This window comes from Rhizoctonia solani, chromosome 15 (genome assembly GCF_016906535.1).
Source record: "Rhizoctonia solani chromosome 15, complete sequence".
Taxonomy (NCBI): Eukaryota; Fungi; Basidiomycota; class Agaricomycetes; order Cantharellales; family Ceratobasidiaceae; genus Rhizoctonia; species Rhizoctonia solani.
The window spans coordinates 937,754-956,448 of NC_057384.1; the positions used below are offsets into that span (position 1 = coordinate 937,754).

Consider the following 18,695-nt stretch of genomic DNA (forward strand, 5'->3'; position numbering starts at 1 on the left):
GACATTCTAGTTCTTTGGTATGATTGCCAATGGTACACTTGAAACGAGTGAAATGAGTGATTTGACCAGAGTCAATTTCTTGACCATCAATAACACGTAATTTTTTTGGAATTTGATGTAAATGAGTAGGGAGGCGGTACGTTTCAACCAAAAGAGGGTGTATGAAGCAAGAAGTTGCTCTGGAATCAATCATGGCTTTTCCTTGAAATGGTTTAGCCAAAAAACTTGATTTTTGGGATTTAGGAGTTTCACATGGATTTGCAGAGAACAATGCATATATTTGAGGTGTATTACATAAGGAAAGTATTTCTAAATCATTGTTCTCATGATGCAAATCTGCAAGCATACAGCCAAGTGCCTTACTCCTTAGTTGGCCTTGGCTTTTCCTTTTCCCAACTCCTCCTCATTGGAAACAACTTCAATTTGGCTTTCCTCCTTGGGCCTTTCCCAAGACCATTTGACATTAGCCACATGTCCAGACATGGGCTTAGAGGGGCAATTTCGCGCAAAGTGGCCTTTACCACTGCATACATGGCAAGTGAGGTTAGCCAAACCCCTTCCATCAAGATCCATGGGAACTGGGCCTTTGGAATTTGAGGCCAGGACAGGGGTGGGAGCAAGGATGGGCTTGACTGGGACAGCAGCGGCAGGCCGTTCATCTTTTTTAAGGGAGGGGAATGGGATCATTGTGTCTTTAGATTCTCTGTTCCACCTGACATTTGGCATATTGCCAGAGGTAGTGCAAACAATTGAAGTGATAGCGCCTTTCTTGGCGCGGCAAGTAGTAGGATCAACCATATATACATTATCTCCCACATTAAGACAAGTATGAGTGGGAGGGGAGTTGGGATTGGAAGTGGGAACAACAGTAGAAGTGGCACAAATGGTAGAGGCAGGGGGGTTGGATAAGCGAGTAGATTCAATATGATTTGCAATTTCTTCTGCCTTGTCATAGACTTGTTGAGCGGTAGCACGATGCCATTGGAACATAGTAGATAACATGATGTCCTTGATTTCATTTTTGAGGCCATTGTAGTATTTGTTGCGCAAGGTTTCATCACTATAGCCCAAGGATACAGAGTATTGTTGGAATTCTTGAGTGTATTCCTGGACTGAAGCCTTCTGCCGCAAATTGTTCCATTTTTGGCAATACTTTTCATTGCAATTGGTGTCCACATAGTGCTTGGTGAATTTGGCCCAAAATACATCAATATCTTTTAATAAGGGGACCGCTTCACTCCTAAACACCTTCCTTTCTTTGTATGGGCAAACCCAGTCTTCCGCCGCTCCCTTGAAATACAATGTGACCCACAAAATTTTCTCTTCATGGGATTGGTTGGCCCCTTTTGCCCTTATATAAGCCTGGCAGGCGATAATGAAATTCAGGGCATCTTCTTTCTTCCTGCCAAATTTGTTGGGCTTGGCAAACTTTAAATTGGAGTTAGAAGTTGTAGGAGCAGGTGGGAGATTGGTGGAGGTGGCAGTGCCAGAAGGTGGAGGAGGAGGAGCTGTGGATCGAGAAGGGGATAGATGGAGAAGCTGGTCTTGCATAGCTTGGATGGAAGTGGCAGCTCCTTGGATTTGATTTGAATAAAAGATGTGTTGATTACGTGATTGGTCGCAATGTTCTTCAAGTTTGGCCCTTAGCAACGCTATTTGATCATGTTGCGCTTCATAAGCGCCTTGTAGTTGCAAGAACTCTTTTTTTAGAACAATCATATTTTGGGCAACCATATTCAACAATTCTCAATCAGACATATGGTCAAAAGACATAGGAGAATATACATGAGGCGGCACAGCCGCAGGAGCAGGAGTATGTGTTCAAGAGGATGGGGCTGACCACCCTGATTGGATTTGAGAAGGAGTCAAATTAGTTTCTCCCATCTTGCCCAAACCAGGCATTGTTATGTGAGACTGCAAAAAACTCATAGTCCTTGTAATAATAAATGCACCCTTTTCCGTCCTGGGTAATGTCTTGGATGGAACAATGGAAGTTGTCCAATTCCAACTCCTTCTCAACTAATAATCTATCTTTTTCCTTGATAAGCCTTTCTTGCTCCTCAATAGTGAGGGCTAAGTTGCAATTGTGGGCTTCAAGGTTGGAGATAAGATTCTTTTGTTCTTGAAGATCAGCCTTGTAGATGTTGTTGAGGCGCTCGGCAAAAGATTTGTGATGCTTGATATGGGCAATGGTTTGGAGTAGCCCGGGTTCTTCAATGCAAGCAATATGTTCTTTGAGATTGTTGATACAACCCACTAATATATGGTCAATATTGTTGAGGGTTTTTTCAAGATAGAGATAACGGGTGACAACAGAATAGGGCCAAAAGATGGCAAAAAGGATAAGGTCTAGAAAATCAAACACTAGGATGCGTTCCCGATATAAATTGGTACTTGATCAGATAGAAACAACAGATTTATAGCTCTAAATACTAACTGTTTGCGTTCCCACTAGCGTTAAACTATCCTTATATCAATATCAGCAGCTGTGTACAAGTGTGATTATCAATCAGGTTTTTAGTAAGCAGAGGTTTGGCTGACTAACAGCGTATGGCTAAAGGTGCGGACACCCTGGTATGCGGACAATTGCTGGCAAAGGGCTATCCTGTAACCTTACTGGCACTTGTATTCCTGTCTTTGATTCTTACACAGGCGCTACAATGTGATGCCGTTTCAGGCTTTGGTGCTTATCTAAGCGCAGTTCTTGTTTGTTGACAAGAGTACAAGTAACAAAGACTTGACCTAGTGTCACAACTAAGCTTGGACCTATGATACAAGTAGGTTTAAAGTCCGTGGCCCTATCACCAATGGACTATGAAACAGGGTAGAGGGCAACTAGGCCTGGGTTATGGGTTTCTTAGTAAGGTGCACTGATGGCCAACTAGGGGCCTGGGCAAAGGGTAGGAGTAAGCTTAGGATGAATTGACAAAGAGGTCAAGTCTTGCTGTTTAGCGGCGACTTGACCTGGTTTAAATACATGAGAGAAGCCACATCAAAACCAACAGTACAAAACAACAAGTCATTTTCAATTTCACATCATATATCAAATATATCATGTGATCTTGATGAGTCATAATATATACCAGGAAAGGGAAATGTCTTGGAAAAAAGGTAGAAAATAGTAGAAAATCATGTCATGCCAATGAAGGTCATGACATTTGTCCCCAAGAAGGATGGGTCCTGCCGTCTAGTAGTTGACTACTGTTGCCTAAATAACTGGACAAAGAAAAACATGTACCCACTTCCCCGTCCCAATGACCTCATGGTCCAGCTCTGTGGTGCCAAGGTCTTCACTAAATTAGACTTACAATGGGGTTACAACAATGTCTGGGTTAAGGAAGGGGACAAGTGGAAAACTGCTTTCCACACCAAGTACAGCTTATACAAATCCTTAGTTATGACCTTTGGTTTGACCAATGCACCTGCTGCCTTCCAACACTTCATGAACAAGTTGCTTAAAGACCTTCTGGATGTATGTGTCATCATCTACCTTGATGATATCCTAATCTATTCAAAGGATGACGTAACTCACACTCAACACATTCACAAGGTTCTACAACAACTGATGGAAAACCAATTATTCTGCAAGGCATCCAAATGCATGTTCCATGTCACATCAGTGGAATACCTAGGAATAATTGTATTGGATAAGGGTTTCAGCTTGGATAAGCTCAAAATCCAAGCTGTTCAGGAGTGGCCAACCCCAACTAAAGTCAAGGAGGTCCAATTGTTCCTAGGGTTTGCCAATTTCCTACATTGGTTTGTTGCCAATTTCAGCCACATGGCCAGGCTGCTGCATAACCTAGTAAAGAAGGATACGCAATGGAAATGGGATACTAAGGAGCAAGAAGCCTTCCAAGGTCTAAAGGACGCCATCACAAATGCCCCAGTCCTTTGTCACGCCAACCCTGCCAAACCCTACTTCCTGGAAACAGATGCTTCCAGCGCAGCCCTAGGTTCTATACTGAGCCAACAACAAGAAGATGGACACTTACACCCCTTAGGTTTCCTATCAGAGTCATTTAAAGGCGCCAAACAAAATTATGACACCCACAATCAGGAACTTTTGGCAATAATTAGGTCCTTTGAGTATTGGCGTATATTCCTGGAAGGAACGGAACACCCCATCACTGTCTTCACTGATCACTGCAACTTGGAATACTGGAAGGAATCCTGCACATTCAATTGTTGCCATGCAAGATGGCACCTACTCCTTGCCAGCTATAACTTCCAGATTGTATACTGTCCCGGCAAGCAATCCAGCAAACCAGATGCCCTATCCTGCCGCTCCAATCATGCCAACATTCCACCTGCCAACCAAACCATGTTGCCTGACCCCATATTTGCCAATGTAGCTGTAATCACGCCTGAAAAGGAACTCCAGCGCCAAATTGAGGCTGCTCTGGACCAGGACAAATCCCTAGAAGAAATATTACAATTCCTTCAGAATGAGTCTAAAGCACCCCCATCCATTAGACAAGCCTTCAAGGACTACAAAATGGAGGCAGGTCTACTGTTCTACCAAGGAAAAATTGTGGTCCCAGATGTAGGAGCCCTGCAAATGGACTTGCTAAGGATTTTCCACAACAGTCCCCTGGCCAGCCACCTGGGTAGGCAACGCACCTTGGAACTGGTCTCCCAGAGCTACTACTGGCCAGGAATCCGCGCAGACACTTACTGGCACATGGATTCCTGTGAAACCTGTCAACGGATAAGGAAACCAAAGTACACGTCCATCCCACCTCAGCCTTTGGAGCTCCCAACACAACCCTGGCAACACGTATCCTATGACATGATTGTGGACCTACCAAAGGACAGGATTAACAACTCAATCCTGGTCATCATTGATAGCTTTACTAAATACGGTATATTTGTCAAATGCTCCAAGAAACTCAAAGCACCCAAGTTGGTGGACCTGTTCCTGGAACACGTATGGAAGCGTCATGGCATGCCAGAAAAGACCATATCCAACAGAGGGCAAGTCTTCAATAACAAATTCCTACAAGCCTTGTACAAGCGGCTGGGCATTGATCCACACTTTTCCTTGGCATACCACCCCCAGAGTGATGGACAAACGGAACAGGTAAATCCCTCTATTGAACACTTCCTCAGGGCTTACTCAGGGGTCAATCAACGGGACTGGACAAAATGGTTACCAATGGCAGAGTTTGCTTACAATAACGCGGTCCATAGTAGCACAGGGAAGACTCCTTTCAAAGCCTTATATGGATGGGAACCTACCCTAACCCCATCCAATGTGCCAACCAATGTCCCAGAAGCAGACAACCTTGCCCAGACAATGGAAGCACAATGGAAGGAGGTGGAATCTGCCCTCCAACTGTCCAAACAACAAATGGTGGCTGGAAGTGAAGGAAACCCAACAGAATTTGAGGTTGGGGAAGAAGTTTGGCTTGATGCCAAGAACATCAAACTTAAGACCCTAAGTCCCAAGTTAACAGAACAACACCTGGGACTGTTCAAAGTCACTGAGAAGATCTCTGATTGGGCTTACTGCCTAGAACTACCTCCAACAATGCGGGTCCACAACGTCTTTTACGTAGGATTATTGTCCAAGGTCAAACAAGACAACAACTGGGCCTTCAAAAACTGTCCGCCACCTGTTACTGTGGATGGGGAGGAAGAATACAAGGTCAAAGGCATAACGGACACAGTGGAACAAAACAGTGAATGGTTCTTTAGAGTCAGATGGAAGGGATACAGGTCAGAAGAGAATATGTGGGAACCCTGGGAAAACCTGAAGAATGCGGGGAAAATTTTGAAGAAGTACAAGGAAGAAATGAAAAAGAAGGCTCTTGGTGCTGCCAAGGCCCTTAGAGGGGGGGCAGTGTTGTAGACACACTCAATACCAGGGAATTTATTCCCATTTTCTCAAATTTAAACAAAGGCAATCAGAGAACATTTTCAATCACGTGACCTTGGCGCTTATATCATACGCTAAGCGCCAAGCCACGTCCCCCTTTGCGCTTAATCAGCATATGTAGCCACCTCCACCCATGACATCACCATGACACGTCAGCAACACGTATGCATGAGTAAGGCTGACTGTGGAGCAGGGTTCTTATTGGATTAGGTATTGGATATTATGTATTTGTAATTAGTCAATCTATGGAATATATAAGGAGGCCAACCAACCATGGTAACACCCAGGTCAATTACCTCTTGTTGCATCCCCCCATTGTACAAGGACCTTAGGTCCAGTAAATACTTAGTTTACTAGTTCCATATTGCCTTAAGCGGCTTCCCAGTTGTATTTAGGTAGCTTCCCATTGCTGTATAGGCCTGGACACCATAATATAGTTGGTTGTTGTTGTAGGTAGCTTAACCATTGCCTTAAGCAACTCTTACTTAGTTCCATATGGCTGCAAGTGCCCTCCTCCTCAACGCCCCTTAAGGACGTATAGGACAGTCTGAATATTATATTATTATAGAAGAGATTATGTCATCCCCCCCCCACCTCAAATCTGTAGTAGTTTAGTATAGTATATGATAAAGGGCTGGAGGGGGGGAGGTCATGTGACCTAGACTTAGAGAATATCACTAAGTCCAACCATGTCAACCATAAGTCTCTTATATGTAGGAACCTGGAGGTTCTGAGTGCATATGTGCGAGTATATGCGTGCTTGCGGTCATGTTGGCGTGCAACATGAGTGTTTTGGAGGCTTGACAAGGTCAGGACTCATGGAAAGAATGGAGTGGGTTGTGACATGCTGGCCCAAGCCCAAATTTGGGGGGTTGCAGGTGTAGTCATGGGTTGTCAGCAGAGGAATAATAGGGCTCTATGGCTTAGTGGTCAAGCTGGTTCAATTCTGGCTAGTTCTATTTCCCTCTGTTTATGACAAACATCTAGTAAGCTTCTATGCACTGAGAAACATTTGGCTTGTTGTTACACCCTCACAAATTATACCACCAGAATCCCCAAATTTTTCTATTATTTTCACAGTTTTTTACAAATTCTTTCCCTTAACTTTTTCAGTCACATGATCTTGGCACTTCACATGCCAAGATGCCATGCCAAGAACACCTAGATAACAAACATGCTTCCATGCAGTCTGCAGCATGGTTCTTATTTCAATTTACTACTTCTTTTCTCACCTGTCCAAGATGTCCTTAAGGGCCATCTAGGTAGCAGGCACTTGTGGCCATATGGACTTGTATCTAAACCACGTAAGGCAGTGTGGTAGCTACCTACAACAACAAACTATCTAAGTACAGTGACCATGGCTGTAAGGGCAATGGCAAGCTATGTATCTACAATGAGTAAGTTGCTTAAGGCAACAAGCACAGGTGGGGATTTAGTAGTTACTGGCCTAAGGCCTTGTACAGTGTAGGGGATGCAACAAGAGGTAATTGACCTGGGTGTTACCATGGTTGGTTGGCCTCCTTATATATTACAGAGGTGGACTAATTACAAATGTACAATATGCAAAACTATAACCAATAAGAACCTGTCCTAGACGTCTGTAAGGACATCAAGGGTGCAGGCGCTTGTGGCTGTGTGACTAATACAAATATACTGCTTAAGGTGGCAAGGTTCTACCCAACAATGTCTAGCTACAAAACTACAATGACCAAGGCCTTAAAGGCAATGGCTAGCTACATATGTACAGTGGAGTTGATGCTTAAGGTGTTGTAAATACTTAGTGTTCTGGCTGTAAGGCCTTGTACAATTGTGGGATGCAACAAGAGGTAATTGACCTGGGTGTTACCATGGTTGGTTGGCCTCCTTATATATTCTACAGTTTGGCTAATTACTAATACATGATATCAAATACCTAATCCAATAAGAACCCCATTCTGCAGTTGGTCTTATTCATGCATACGTGTCACTGACATGTCATAATGATGTCATAGGTGGAGGTGGCTACATATGCTGACTAAGTGCAGATGGGGATGTGGCTTGGCACTTAGCGTATGATATAAGTGCCAAGGTCATGTGATTGAAAATGTTGTCTGTTTAACTTTGTTTAAAATTGAGAAAATTGGAATAGATTCTGTGGTATCAATTGTGTCTACAACACTACCCCCCCTCTAAGGGCCTTGGCAGCACCAAGGGCCTTCTTTTTCATATCTTTTTTGTATTTTTCTAAAATTCTTTTGGTGTTTTTCAAGTTTTCTTGAGGTTCCCATGTGTTTTCTTTGGAACTGTAACCTGTCGTAGACACAGCCAATACCAGGGAATTTATTCCCATTTTCTCGAATTTAAACAAAGGCAAACGGACAACATTTTCGATCACGTGACTTCGGCGCTTATATCATACGCTAAGCGCCAAGCCACGTCCCCATCCACGCTTACCTCAGCATACGTAGCCACCTCCACCTGATGACATCACTATGACACGTCAGTGACACGTATACATGAGTAAGGCTGACTGTGGATTGGGGTTCTTATTTGATACAGTATTGCATATAGTTGTATTTGTAATTAGGTAGCTCTGTAATATATAAGGAGGCCAACCAACCATGGTAACACCCAGGTCAATTACCTCTTGTCACATCCCCACTTGTACAAGGCCTTACAGCCAGATTACTTAGCATTACATACACGCCTTAAGCGTTGACACCACCTTACATACGTAGCTAGCCATCGCCCTTACGGCCTTGGTCATTGTAGTTTAGTAGTTAGACATTGTAGGGTAGACCTTGTTGCCTTAAGCGGCACCACCTGTATTCTCACACGGCCACAAGCACCCGCGCCCTTGACGTCCTTACAGACGTCTAGGACACTAGGTAATCAACCTTAAGTTGGTTGCAAACCATGCCTACCAGCACCCACCACACTTAGCCCAACAACAAGAAGGAACCCTGTACTAGCACAAGGGAAATACTGGAGATTGGGATTGCCTTTTGCTGTTAATAATCAAACCAGGGTTGTCCCCTCCTAGTACCAAATTGCTACAAGGCAGGAATTCCCTATTGCCCGCATACCCTGGTTGCCGCACCTTTTACCAGCGGACCTAGACAGCCAATACACCCGCTTGCAGAAATTGGGTTCTACATCACGCCCGCCCACAGCTGTGATTAGTAATTCCTACTGTTCAACGCTAGGTCGTTTGACGCAAGGTCTTAGCAATCGAGTAACAAAGCGCTCATAAGTCCTGATATAGGCACCTACTAGTCCCCACCACACTCTCCACCATTACCTCCCGTACTCCCCCTTGTTCTTCTTCCCAGGCATCCACCCACGCTGGCCGGTCTTACCCCACACACCCAATGGCAACCCGTTCCCGGCCACCCTCTCGAGCCCGCTCCCCTGTTGATCAGGGACAGCTGGAACCCCTCTTTCTGCCAGCCTCCCCTGAGCTTGGCAAAATATCTCTCAAGCGGGTCATCCGCCTTCTCTGGGGACTCCAATCCCAGGTTGACCGCATCGAGCAGGCCCTCTTGGAACAAGCCAAAGTTAGCCAAGAGGTTCAAACCAATGTTGAGAACATCTTGCAAATGGTCAATACTGTCAAGGATGGGCTTGCCCAGCTCCAGCACGCCCAGGGTCCCCACACCCCAGAAGAACAAAAACCCCCTGCGGTTGAGGAAACTCCCAGGGCCGCGCCCAAAGCTGAGCCTATTGGCAAGGCTCAACCCTTCCTTGGGGCCCCAGCCCCCATCATCTCCACAGGGGCTCCCTGGCGCAACCCCCTCTCATTATTCAACCCATACCCTTCCTCCTCCTTCCCTTTGGGACCGGCTCCAGCCCCCCAAGGACCTCCACCAGCGCCTATTGTCACCCCGGCGCAGCCTCCAGTCCCCTCCACTGTAAAGGTGGACCACCCAGATGCCTTCAAAGGCAAAATAGGGTCAGAGGCCAAACAATGGCTAACACGCATGTTGGCCTGGGTTTGCCTCAACCAGAGGCAGTTCCCCTCGGACCTGGAGGTCCTCAGCTTCCTTCTCATGAACATGGAGGAAGCGGCAGGGGCCTGGGCCCATCCCCACCTGGACCAACTAGGGTCCCATCGCGCACTCATCCAAACTGTGGATGAGTTCAAGAACAAATTCCTGGCTGCTTTTGGCAACCCAGATGCAACCAGAGCAGCAGAGCAGAAAATCACTTCCCTCACTCAGACCAGCACTTGTGCCAAATATATTACTAAGTTCCGCACGCTGCAAATGGAACTTGACTGGAACAACGCCGCGCTCCGCGGCCAATTTGCGCGAGGACTTCACTGGGAGGTCCAAAGACAGATTGCCACAAGGGAAAGGCAACCCCAAATCCTGAGGGAGCTACAAGACGCTGCCCTCATCATTGACAACGCCCTCTGCAAGGAGCAAGCCAGCCACCCGCAACAGGGTAGTAAGCCTGGTAAAACTTCTTCCACCCCCAACCAGGGGGCAAGTACCGGCCAACAGGCCACAAAAACCGGTCCCCTCTCCTCCAATCCCAACTACGTCTTGGAAGAGGAACGCAACCGCCGCTGCACAGAAGGTCTCTGTGTGAAATGCGGCAAAGCAGGGCATAAGTTTGCCAAATGCAGGACCGGCTGGAAGGCTACCCCCAGGGAGGATAAGGGGAAAGCCAAGGAAACCGCCAAGACTGGCAAAGACTCCAAGTACCAATTGGGAAAAGAGTAAGGGTACCTGCTGCCGCGCGCAAGGACCCCAAGGACTCTGGCTTACGTTTGGAATTCTGTAATATATCTAGTACCAATAGAATTGCACCCCTTTTCACAATTCCAATACAGCCAGAAAAACAAGCGGAATCATTAGAAGTCCTGATTGATTCAGGTGCCACATCATCCTTCCTACACCCCTGTACCGCGGAACTACTCCGCCTTCCACTCATTGATCTCCCTATACCCCGTATTGTCACTATGCTCAATGGGTCAAGCCCCCAGGCTGGCAAAATCTGGAAGAAGGCAGTCCTGACCTTCTCCCTTGATGGCAAGAAAATAACAGAGACCTTCCTTATATGTAATACTGGTTCTCACGCTGCTATTTTGGGATTGAAATGGTTGGAGGCCCACAACCCGGATATTGATTGGAATACGCACACCCTTACCTTCCCTCACACAACCCCCAAACACGTGGCCATTGCTGAGGAAGAGGAAGCAGATAAGAACCCTCTTGAAGGAGTACCCTCTGAGTACCATCAATATGCCAAGGTATTTGGGGAAGAAGAATTCAACAAACTTCCTCCTCACCGGCATTATGACATCGGAATTGAACTCACGGAAGAAGGACCTTTGAATTTGCCCCTCTATAGCATGACTGATGCCAAATCCGCCACGCTCAAGGACTGGCTCAGGGACAAACTCAAGGCTGGGAAAATCCATCCCAGTAAATCATCCATTAGTTCCCCTGTCATGTTTGTACCCAAAAAGGATGGCTCCCGCCGATTGGTTGTTGACTACCGCCGCCTTAACAACCGGACCAAGAAGAATGTATACCCGCTGCCCTGTCCTGATGATCTTATGGCCCAGCTCTGTGGCGCCAAAATCTTCACTAAACTAGATCTACGTTGGGGATATAACAACGTCCAGGTAAAAGAAGGCAACAAATGGAAAACGGCCTTCCGCACTAAGTACGGCCTATACAAGTCCCTAGTCATGACCTTTGGCTTAACCAACGCCCCCGCTGCCTTCCAACATTTCATGAACAAATTGTTTAAAGATCTGTTAGACGTTTGCATCATCATTTACCTTGATGACATCCTGATCTACTCCAAGGATGACACAACTCACACGCAACATGTTCATGAAGTCCTGCAGCGGCTATTGGATAACCAACTGTTTTGTAAGGCATCAAAGTGTACATTCCACGTCACTTCTGTGGAATACCTGGGAATCATTGTCTTGGATAAGGGTTTTAGCCTGGATAAGCTCAAGATCCAGGCAGTACAAGAATGGCCGGTCCCCACAAAGGTTAAAGAAGTCCAATCATTCTTAGGGTTTGCCAACTTCCTCCGTTGATTTGTTGCCAACTTTAGCCACATGGCCAGGCCATTGCATAACCTGGTCAAGAAAGACATGCCCTGGGATTGGGGTAACAAAGAACAGGAAGCCTTCCAAGGACTAAAGGACGCAATCACCAACGCACCGGTTCTCTGTCACGCAGATCCAACAAAACCCTACTTCTTAGAAACAGATGCATTGGGCGCAGCCTTAGGTTCCATACTCAGCCAACGTCAGGAAGACGGCCGCCTCCATCCGCTAGGTTTTCTATCTGAGTCATTCAAGGGTGCCAAGCAGAACTACAACACCCATGATAAGGAACTTTTGGCTATCATTTGCTCCTTCAAGTACTGGCGTATCTTCTTGGAAGGAACCATTCACCCTGTCACCGTGTTCACCAATCACCGCAACCTGGAGTACTGGAAGGAGTCCCAAATGTTCAACCGTTGCCACGCTAGATGGCACTTGCTGTTAGCAGGTTATAACTTCCTGTTGTAGACACAGTTGATACCAGGGAATTTATTCCCATTTTCTCGATTTTAAACGAAGACAAACGGACAACTTTCTCAATCACGTGACTTTGGCGCTTATATCATACACTAAAGCGCCAAGCCACGTCCCCATCTGCGCTTACCTCAGCATACGTAGCCACCTCCATCTATGACGTCATCATGACACGTCAGTGACACGTATGCATGAGTAAGGCCAACTGCAGAGCGGGGTTCTTATTGGTTATAGTATTGCACATATTGTATTTGTAATTAGTCCACCTCTGTAAATATAAGGAGGCCAACCAACCATGGTAACACCCAGGTTGATTACCTCTTGTCGCATCCCCACTTGTACAAGGCCTTACAGCCAGATCACTAAGTAGTACTACAACACCTTAAGCGTTGATCCCACTGTACATACGTAGCTTGCCATTGCCCTTACGGCCTTGGTTGTTGTAGTTTAGTAGTTAGACGTTGTAGGGTAAACCTTGCCGCCTTAAGCGGTACTAATTGTACATCCACACGGCCACAAGCACCCGTGCCCTTGACGTCCTTACAGACGTCTAGGACACTTCCAAATTATCTACCACCCAGGAAAGCAATTGGGAAAGCCAGACGCCCTCTCACGCCGTTTGGACCATGCCAACATTCTGCCCGCCGCCCAGACCATGCTTCTGTCGTACACCACTGTAAGGTGGGTACGCGCTGGTGAAGGCAGGCGCTTGTGGCCGTACTACTACACTAGCTGATGAAATCTAACTATCTAGGCTATCTACTGAACTAACTAAGTCGCTTAAGGCAACTACTAACTAACTACTGGTAACGCGGGGGGGCCTTAGGCCTGGAGGTGTGGTGAGTAAGGTAAGGGGTGATGCGTTAGCAGAACTACTGGGGGGCCGGCTACTTAGCTGGCTGATGCCTCCTCAATGGATATGAGACAAGGTAAAATCGACTTGGGGTCTCCAAGCGATTTTCCTCTTGTATTTATACACAAGAGAACTATCTACAGGTGGTCAAAGCTCGTGAGAAAGGAAGTTCAGATATGAAAAAGGAAGCGTGCTGCGGGCTGCGTAGAAGCGTGGATTTCTCCTAAGCGCCCTTGGCACGGCATCTCGGCGCGGCATCTCGGCATAATAAGCGCCGAGATCACGTGATCAGAAAAACAAAGATATAGAGTCCGTAAAAAATACTAAAAATAGCAGAAAAATCGTGCGAATCCAATGGTATATGTAAGGAGGTTATAACATTGCCCCCCCCTTAAAGGCTCTTGGCGGAGTCACGAGCCTTTTTTAGTCGCGACTTGTTGAAGCGTTGGATCTCCTCTTGACTGTTCTCCAAGAGCTCCTCAGGTTCCCAGGAATTGTCTTCCGGACCATAACCCTTCCATTTGACTAGGTAGAACCATTTCCCTTGTTGCCGTTTGGAATCAATGATCTGTTCCACTTCGTATTCTTCTTCCCCTTCTATTGTTTCAGGAGGGGGTTGTTCTGGAAATGGTTGACTTGGGGATTCATGACTTTTGGAAAGCAACCCTACGTAGAACACATCATGGATTTTCAGCGTATCTGGGAGTTTTAATCGATAGGCGTGGCTGGAGACTTTTTCCGTGATCTCAAATGGTCCCAGTCGCTTGGGATCTAACTTGTTGGAATTGGTCCTGAGTTCCACGTTCTTCCCATCAAGCCAGACTTTTTCCCCTACAAGATACTCCGGTATTGTTCCCTGGTTTCTGATCATTTGTTCCTTGCTTAACCTGAGGGCTGATTCGGCTTCTTTCCATTCGCGGGCTAGTGTGTTTGCTACCTCATCTGCCTCTGGTACGTTGGCTGGGACATTGGAGGGATTCATTACTGGATTCCTTCCATAGACTAGTTCAAAGGGGGTCTTTCCTGTAGACGCGTGTTTGGCATTGTTATACGCGTATTCTGCCAAAGGGAGCCAGGTGGCCCAGTCTGAATGGTCGGCTGCTACGTATGACCTCAGGTAGAACTCGATGAACTGGTTGACCCTTTCCGTCTGCCCGTCGGATTCTGGGTGGTAAGCGGAGGAAAAGGATGGTTTGATCCCCAGCCTTTGATAGAGTGCCCTGAGAAACTTGCCGGTGAACGTGGTTCCTCGGTCCGAGACGGTTCTGATTGGCAAACCATGGAGTTTCCAGACGTGCTTTACAAATAAATCCGCCAATCCCTTGGACGTGACCTTCTTGGACGTGGGAATGAAGTGACCAAACTTGGAGAATGAGTCGATAACCACAAGGATAGCATCGTGGCCCTGGGACTTGGGAAACCCGGTGATGAAGTCGTACGATATGGTATGGAATGGGTAAGGGGGGACTTCCAAGGGTTTTAGGGCAATCACTGGGGCATGCGCACGTCAGTTGGCTTGACAAACTGGACAGCATTCAACCCATTCTTTTGCAGAAGACTTCATTCCAGGCCACCAGTAGTTCCTGCTGATGAGTTTGAGCGTCCTTTGTTGGCCTGGGTGACCTGCCAGGGGGGAGTCATGGAATTCCCTCAATAGTCGCTCTTTCAGAGGTTCTGAGTCCGGAACTACCAGTTTTCCGCGGTACCATAGCAAATCTTCTTCCCAATTGTAGTCCCTGTAGGCCTTTCGGATGGACGGAGGTGCATTATCCGCATCTTCCGTTAGGAATTGGATGATTGGCTCGATTGAGGGATCTTCTTTCAATTTGGAACGAATTTCTGTGACAATTTCTAGTTCCTCTTCTGACGTGTTTGCAAAGACCTCTGCTGGTAGCATTACTTCTGGTTCCTGGGGGGTGTCCACGTAATCAGACCGTCTGGACAGGGCGTCCGGTTTCCCTGACTGTTTTCCTGGGCGATAATGGATTTCAAAATTAAAGTCGCTCAGGAATACGCGCCATCTGGCGTGCCGCCGGTTGAATGTTCTTGCCTGCATCCAGTACTCCAGGTTTCTATGATCCGTGAAAACCTGAATGGGTTTGTCCGTTGCTTCTAGAAATATCCGCCATTCTTCCAATGCCTTGATTATTGCCAGGAGCTCTTTATCATGAGTGTCGTAGTTGGCTTCTGCTCCTGAGAATGACTTAGACATGTAAGCTACTGGGTGTAAGCGGTTATCTTCTCCTCTTTGACTAAGGATTGCCCCCATAGCCACTCCTGATGCATCGGTTTCCAGGTAGTAGGGCAGATCTGGGTTGGAGTGAATAAGGACAGGTGACCGGGTGACAAGGGATTTCAGCTCTTGGAACGCTTCTTCCTCAAGGTTTCCCACGACCAGGGGGTTTCCTTTTTGGTAAGGTTGTGCAGGGGGCGTGCTACTGAACTGAAATTGGGAATGAAGCGGCGGAGGTAATTGACAAAACCGAGGAATGCCTGGACCTGTTTAACTGTCTTAGGGGTAGGCCATGACGTGACCGCATCAATCTTCTTTTGATCCATGGAAAAACCTGATGGGGAGATGACGATACCCAGATAATCCACTGTGGTGACATGGAAGTGGCACTTGGAGAGTTTACAGAATAATTGATTCTTCATCAGGCGTGATAAGACCTCCCTGACGTGAGTTGGGTGGTCCTTGGGGTTCTCTGAGAAAATCAAGATGTCGTCCAAATAAATAACCACTGTAATGTCAATGAGGTCTCGGAACAGGTCATTCATGAAGTGTTGGAATGCGGCAGGAGCGTTGGTAAGTCCAAATGGCATAACTAAGTACTCGAATAGGCCATATTTGGTTCTGAAGGCCGTCTTCCACTCATCTCCCTCCTTAATCCTGACGTTGTTATAACCCCACCGAAGGTCTAGCTTGGTAAAGATCTTGGCATGCCTGAGTTTGGCCATGAGGTTGTCCTGCCTTGGTAAGGGGTATACGTTTTTATGGGTTACGTCATTTAGCTTTCGGTAGTCAACAACTAATCTAAGGGATCCATCGGCCTTTTTGACAAACATCACTGGAGCGCCGGCAGAGGAGGTACTAGGGCGGATTTTGCCCGTGGCCAGTTCCTCATCAATATGCTGCTTCAGCGCTTTAGACTCCGCATCTGTCATACCGTATATGGGGCCGGGAGATAGTTTAGCATCCGGGACAAGATCTATGGCAATGTCATATTCCCTATGTGGGGGAAGTACCTTGAATTCTTCTTTGCCAAAGACCTTGGCAAATTCATGGTATTGTTCCGGAAGATCCGCTAGGGGGTTTGAGTCTGCTTCCTCCTCAGAGGCAATCTGCACCTGTTCCGGGAACGTGATTGATCCCTGTTGCCAGTCAATGAGGGGAGCTTCTGCCGTTAGCCAAGTCATGCCTAAGATAGCCGGGGTGTTCCCAATGGGGCAAACGAGGAAAGGAATGGAATGTGTGTGGCCATTGGCCGAAACCGTGAGTTGGACCTGGTGCCAAATGCAACCAGTCTGGGAAATCGTACCATCTAACATCCTCACTACTCGTGGATTTTCGAGTAGGGTTTTTGGAATTTTAAGTTGTTCTACTAATGAGGGAGAAATAAAGTTGGAGGTGGCGCCAGAGTCAATGAGGGTTTTGATAGGGTCCGTTGGGTAGTCACGCAGTTTCATATCTAGGAAGAGTAGTGGTTTTTTGTTCGAATCCGTGGCAATATTTACAAATTCCGAGACAGACACATGCGTTTCTAATTTTGAGACCAAGGGCTTGACGGTAGCTCTTGGCCTTACTCTTTTTCCGACTCCACAACTTCCCCTATCTTGGCGGTCTCCTTGGTCGTGGCCTTCCAGCCGTTGGGGCATTGTTTGATGCCATGCCTTTTTTGACCACACTTGACACAAAGGCCAGACGCGCGGCGGCGGTCCCTCTCCTCCGGGGTGACGTAATTAGGGTCTTCCGATAGGCGGACCCGTTGTGTGGTGGTAGTGGAGGTAGTGGCCACGGTGGCCGGGGACCTGGCGGGTGCCTTCTTCGGGCGGTTCTCCTCGTTTTCGCGGCAAATGTTGTCAATTTTTATGGAAGCCGCAAAAATTGCTTCGAGTTTGTCAGGAACGCTATCTTTGGTGGATAGCAATTCCTTCACCTTCCAGTGGAGGCCTCGCGTGAACTGCGCAATGTAGGCTTCCTCGTTCCAGTCTAATTCCGCCATGAGGTTGCGGAACTCCGTGACGTACTCGGAGGTTGTGGTGGTTTGGGAGAGTGCCGCAATTTTCCTGGCGGCGGCCCTCTTGGCATCTGGATCGGCAAATGCCTCCTTGAATTTGCCCGTTAGGGCCTGGATGGTGGTAGGAGGGTTCCCTTCTCCCTTGATGATTGCCCCAATGATGGGGAGCGCCCAATCTGCGGCCTTATCGGTCATGTGGTAGAGGATCCACACGACCATCTGCTCCTCCTCGTCGAATTGGTCCCGGTGGAGGGCTACCCAGAGCATCATTCTGTCCAGCCATTGGGTGGCTTTGCGGCCCCTGGTGTCTCCCTTATATGGGTCAGGGAGATCCATTTTAGGCCGTTTTACGCTGGACCCTGCGTCAAAGGGGGTTAGGGACCCTAGATGCCTCCTAGGCGTTCCTTGAGGCTCCTTTTTGGGGCGCCTTGGTTCTTCCTCTTCCTCTGAGTCAAACCCGGTTCCTCTGGAAGGCCGGAATGGGGCTTTGAGTCCAGGCCTAACCGTGCCTGGAGTGTGGGCTTCTCCCCCTGTATGTGTGGGGGGAGTGACAGGCCCAGTCGATGGGCCAGGCTTGGTTTGGGCTCCGCCCTGGTCCTTGTCTCCAACGAGGTTGTTGGTCTCCTTGCATATGGCCTTGAGCTCAGAGAGCTGTTGGCCTTGAGTGTGGATTTGGGCCTGCAAGGACCCGACTTGGCTGGTGAGGGTTTGGATAGCCTCAAGGAGAGAGGCAAGGGTCGGCTCCGGTTCCATCCTTGGCAAGTCTCGCGGAGTGGGAGATGGGTTGCAAGAGGTCGGTTGGGAATGGGTTGGAATGGAACGTCGGCTGGAGCGGCTAGAGGGACGCGAGTAGGGGTGAGGGACGCCAGAGCGTGTGGATGGAATATTGAGACGGCGTAGGGGAGGATAGTGCCTGATGCAGGACTTAGGAGCGGTTTTTGCACAGTATGTAAACGCTAAACCCTTGCGTCAAATACCTAGCGTTGGACAATCCCTACAGCGAATCAACAGATCTGGCGATCGTGATACGAGCGGGTTTTTTGCAAGCGGGTACTTCGGCTGACTAGGGTCGCTAACTGTAGAGTTCCGGCAAAACTCGTGGTATGCGGACAATAGACCTCGTTAGCCTTATAGCAATTCGGTACTACGTGGGGGTGGGGACTTTTGATTATTCTGTCCCACAAGGTGGCCCCG

The 18,695-nt window shown here is 47.6% G+C and overlaps 6 protein-coding genes across 6 annotated transcripts; 3 read left to right on the forward strand and 3 right to left on the reverse strand.

Annotated features, from left to right (window-relative positions):
• Nucleotides 1-366: 366 nt before the first annotated feature.
• Nucleotides 367-1,734, reverse strand: RhiXN_12097 (Retrotransposon gag protein; the record flags this gene model as incomplete). Its single annotated transcript, XM_043331912.1, has 1 exon — nt 367-1,734. One exon carries the CDS (start codon nt 1,732-1,734, stop codon nt 367-369), a length of 1,368 nt encoding a protein of 455 aa, XP_043186673.1.
• A 1,402-nt stretch (nt 1,735-3,136) lies between these two features.
• Nucleotides 3,137-5,854, forward strand: RhiXN_12098 (Retrotransposable element Tf2 protein; the record flags this gene model as incomplete). Its single annotated transcript, XM_043331913.1, has 1 exon — nt 3,137-5,854. One exon carries the CDS (start codon nt 3,137-3,139, stop codon nt 5,852-5,854), a length of 2,718 nt encoding a protein of 905 aa, XP_043186674.1.
• A 3,377-nt stretch (nt 5,855-9,231) lies between these two features.
• Nucleotides 9,232-11,924, forward strand: RhiXN_12099 (Retrotransposable element Tf2 protein; the record flags this gene model as incomplete). Its single annotated transcript, XM_043331914.1, has 2 exons — nt 9,232-10,583; nt 10,667-11,924. 2 exons carry the CDS (start codon nt 9,232-9,234, stop codon nt 11,922-11,924), a joined length of 2,610 nt encoding a protein of 869 aa, XP_043186675.1.
• Nucleotides 11,925-11,945: 21 nt separating this feature from the next.
• Nucleotides 11,946-12,404, forward strand: RhiXN_12100 (Retrotransposable element Tf2 protein; the record flags this gene model as incomplete). Its single annotated transcript, XM_043331915.1, has 1 exon — nt 11,946-12,404. One exon carries the CDS (start codon nt 11,946-11,948, stop codon nt 12,402-12,404), a length of 459 nt encoding a protein of 152 aa, XP_043186676.1.
• A 1,250-nt stretch (nt 12,405-13,654) lies between these two features.
• Nucleotides 13,655-16,950, reverse strand: RhiXN_12101 (Retrotransposable element Tf2 protein; the record flags this gene model as incomplete). The annotated part of the gene is made up of 3 exons (XM_043331916.1): nt 13,655-14,754; nt 14,785-15,706; nt 15,763-16,950. 3 exons carry the CDS (start codon nt 16,948-16,950, stop codon nt 13,655-13,657), a joined length of 3,210 nt encoding a protein of 1,069 aa, XP_043186677.1.
• Nucleotides 16,951-17,063: 113 nt separating this feature from the next.
• On the reverse strand, nt 17,064-18,254 carry RhiXN_12102 (Retrotransposon-derived protein PEG10; the record flags this gene model as incomplete). Its single annotated transcript, XM_043331917.1, has 1 exon — nt 17,064-18,254. One exon carries the CDS (start codon nt 18,252-18,254, stop codon nt 17,064-17,066), a length of 1,191 nt encoding a protein of 396 aa, XP_043186678.1.
• Nucleotides 18,255-18,695: the final 441 nt, after the last annotated feature.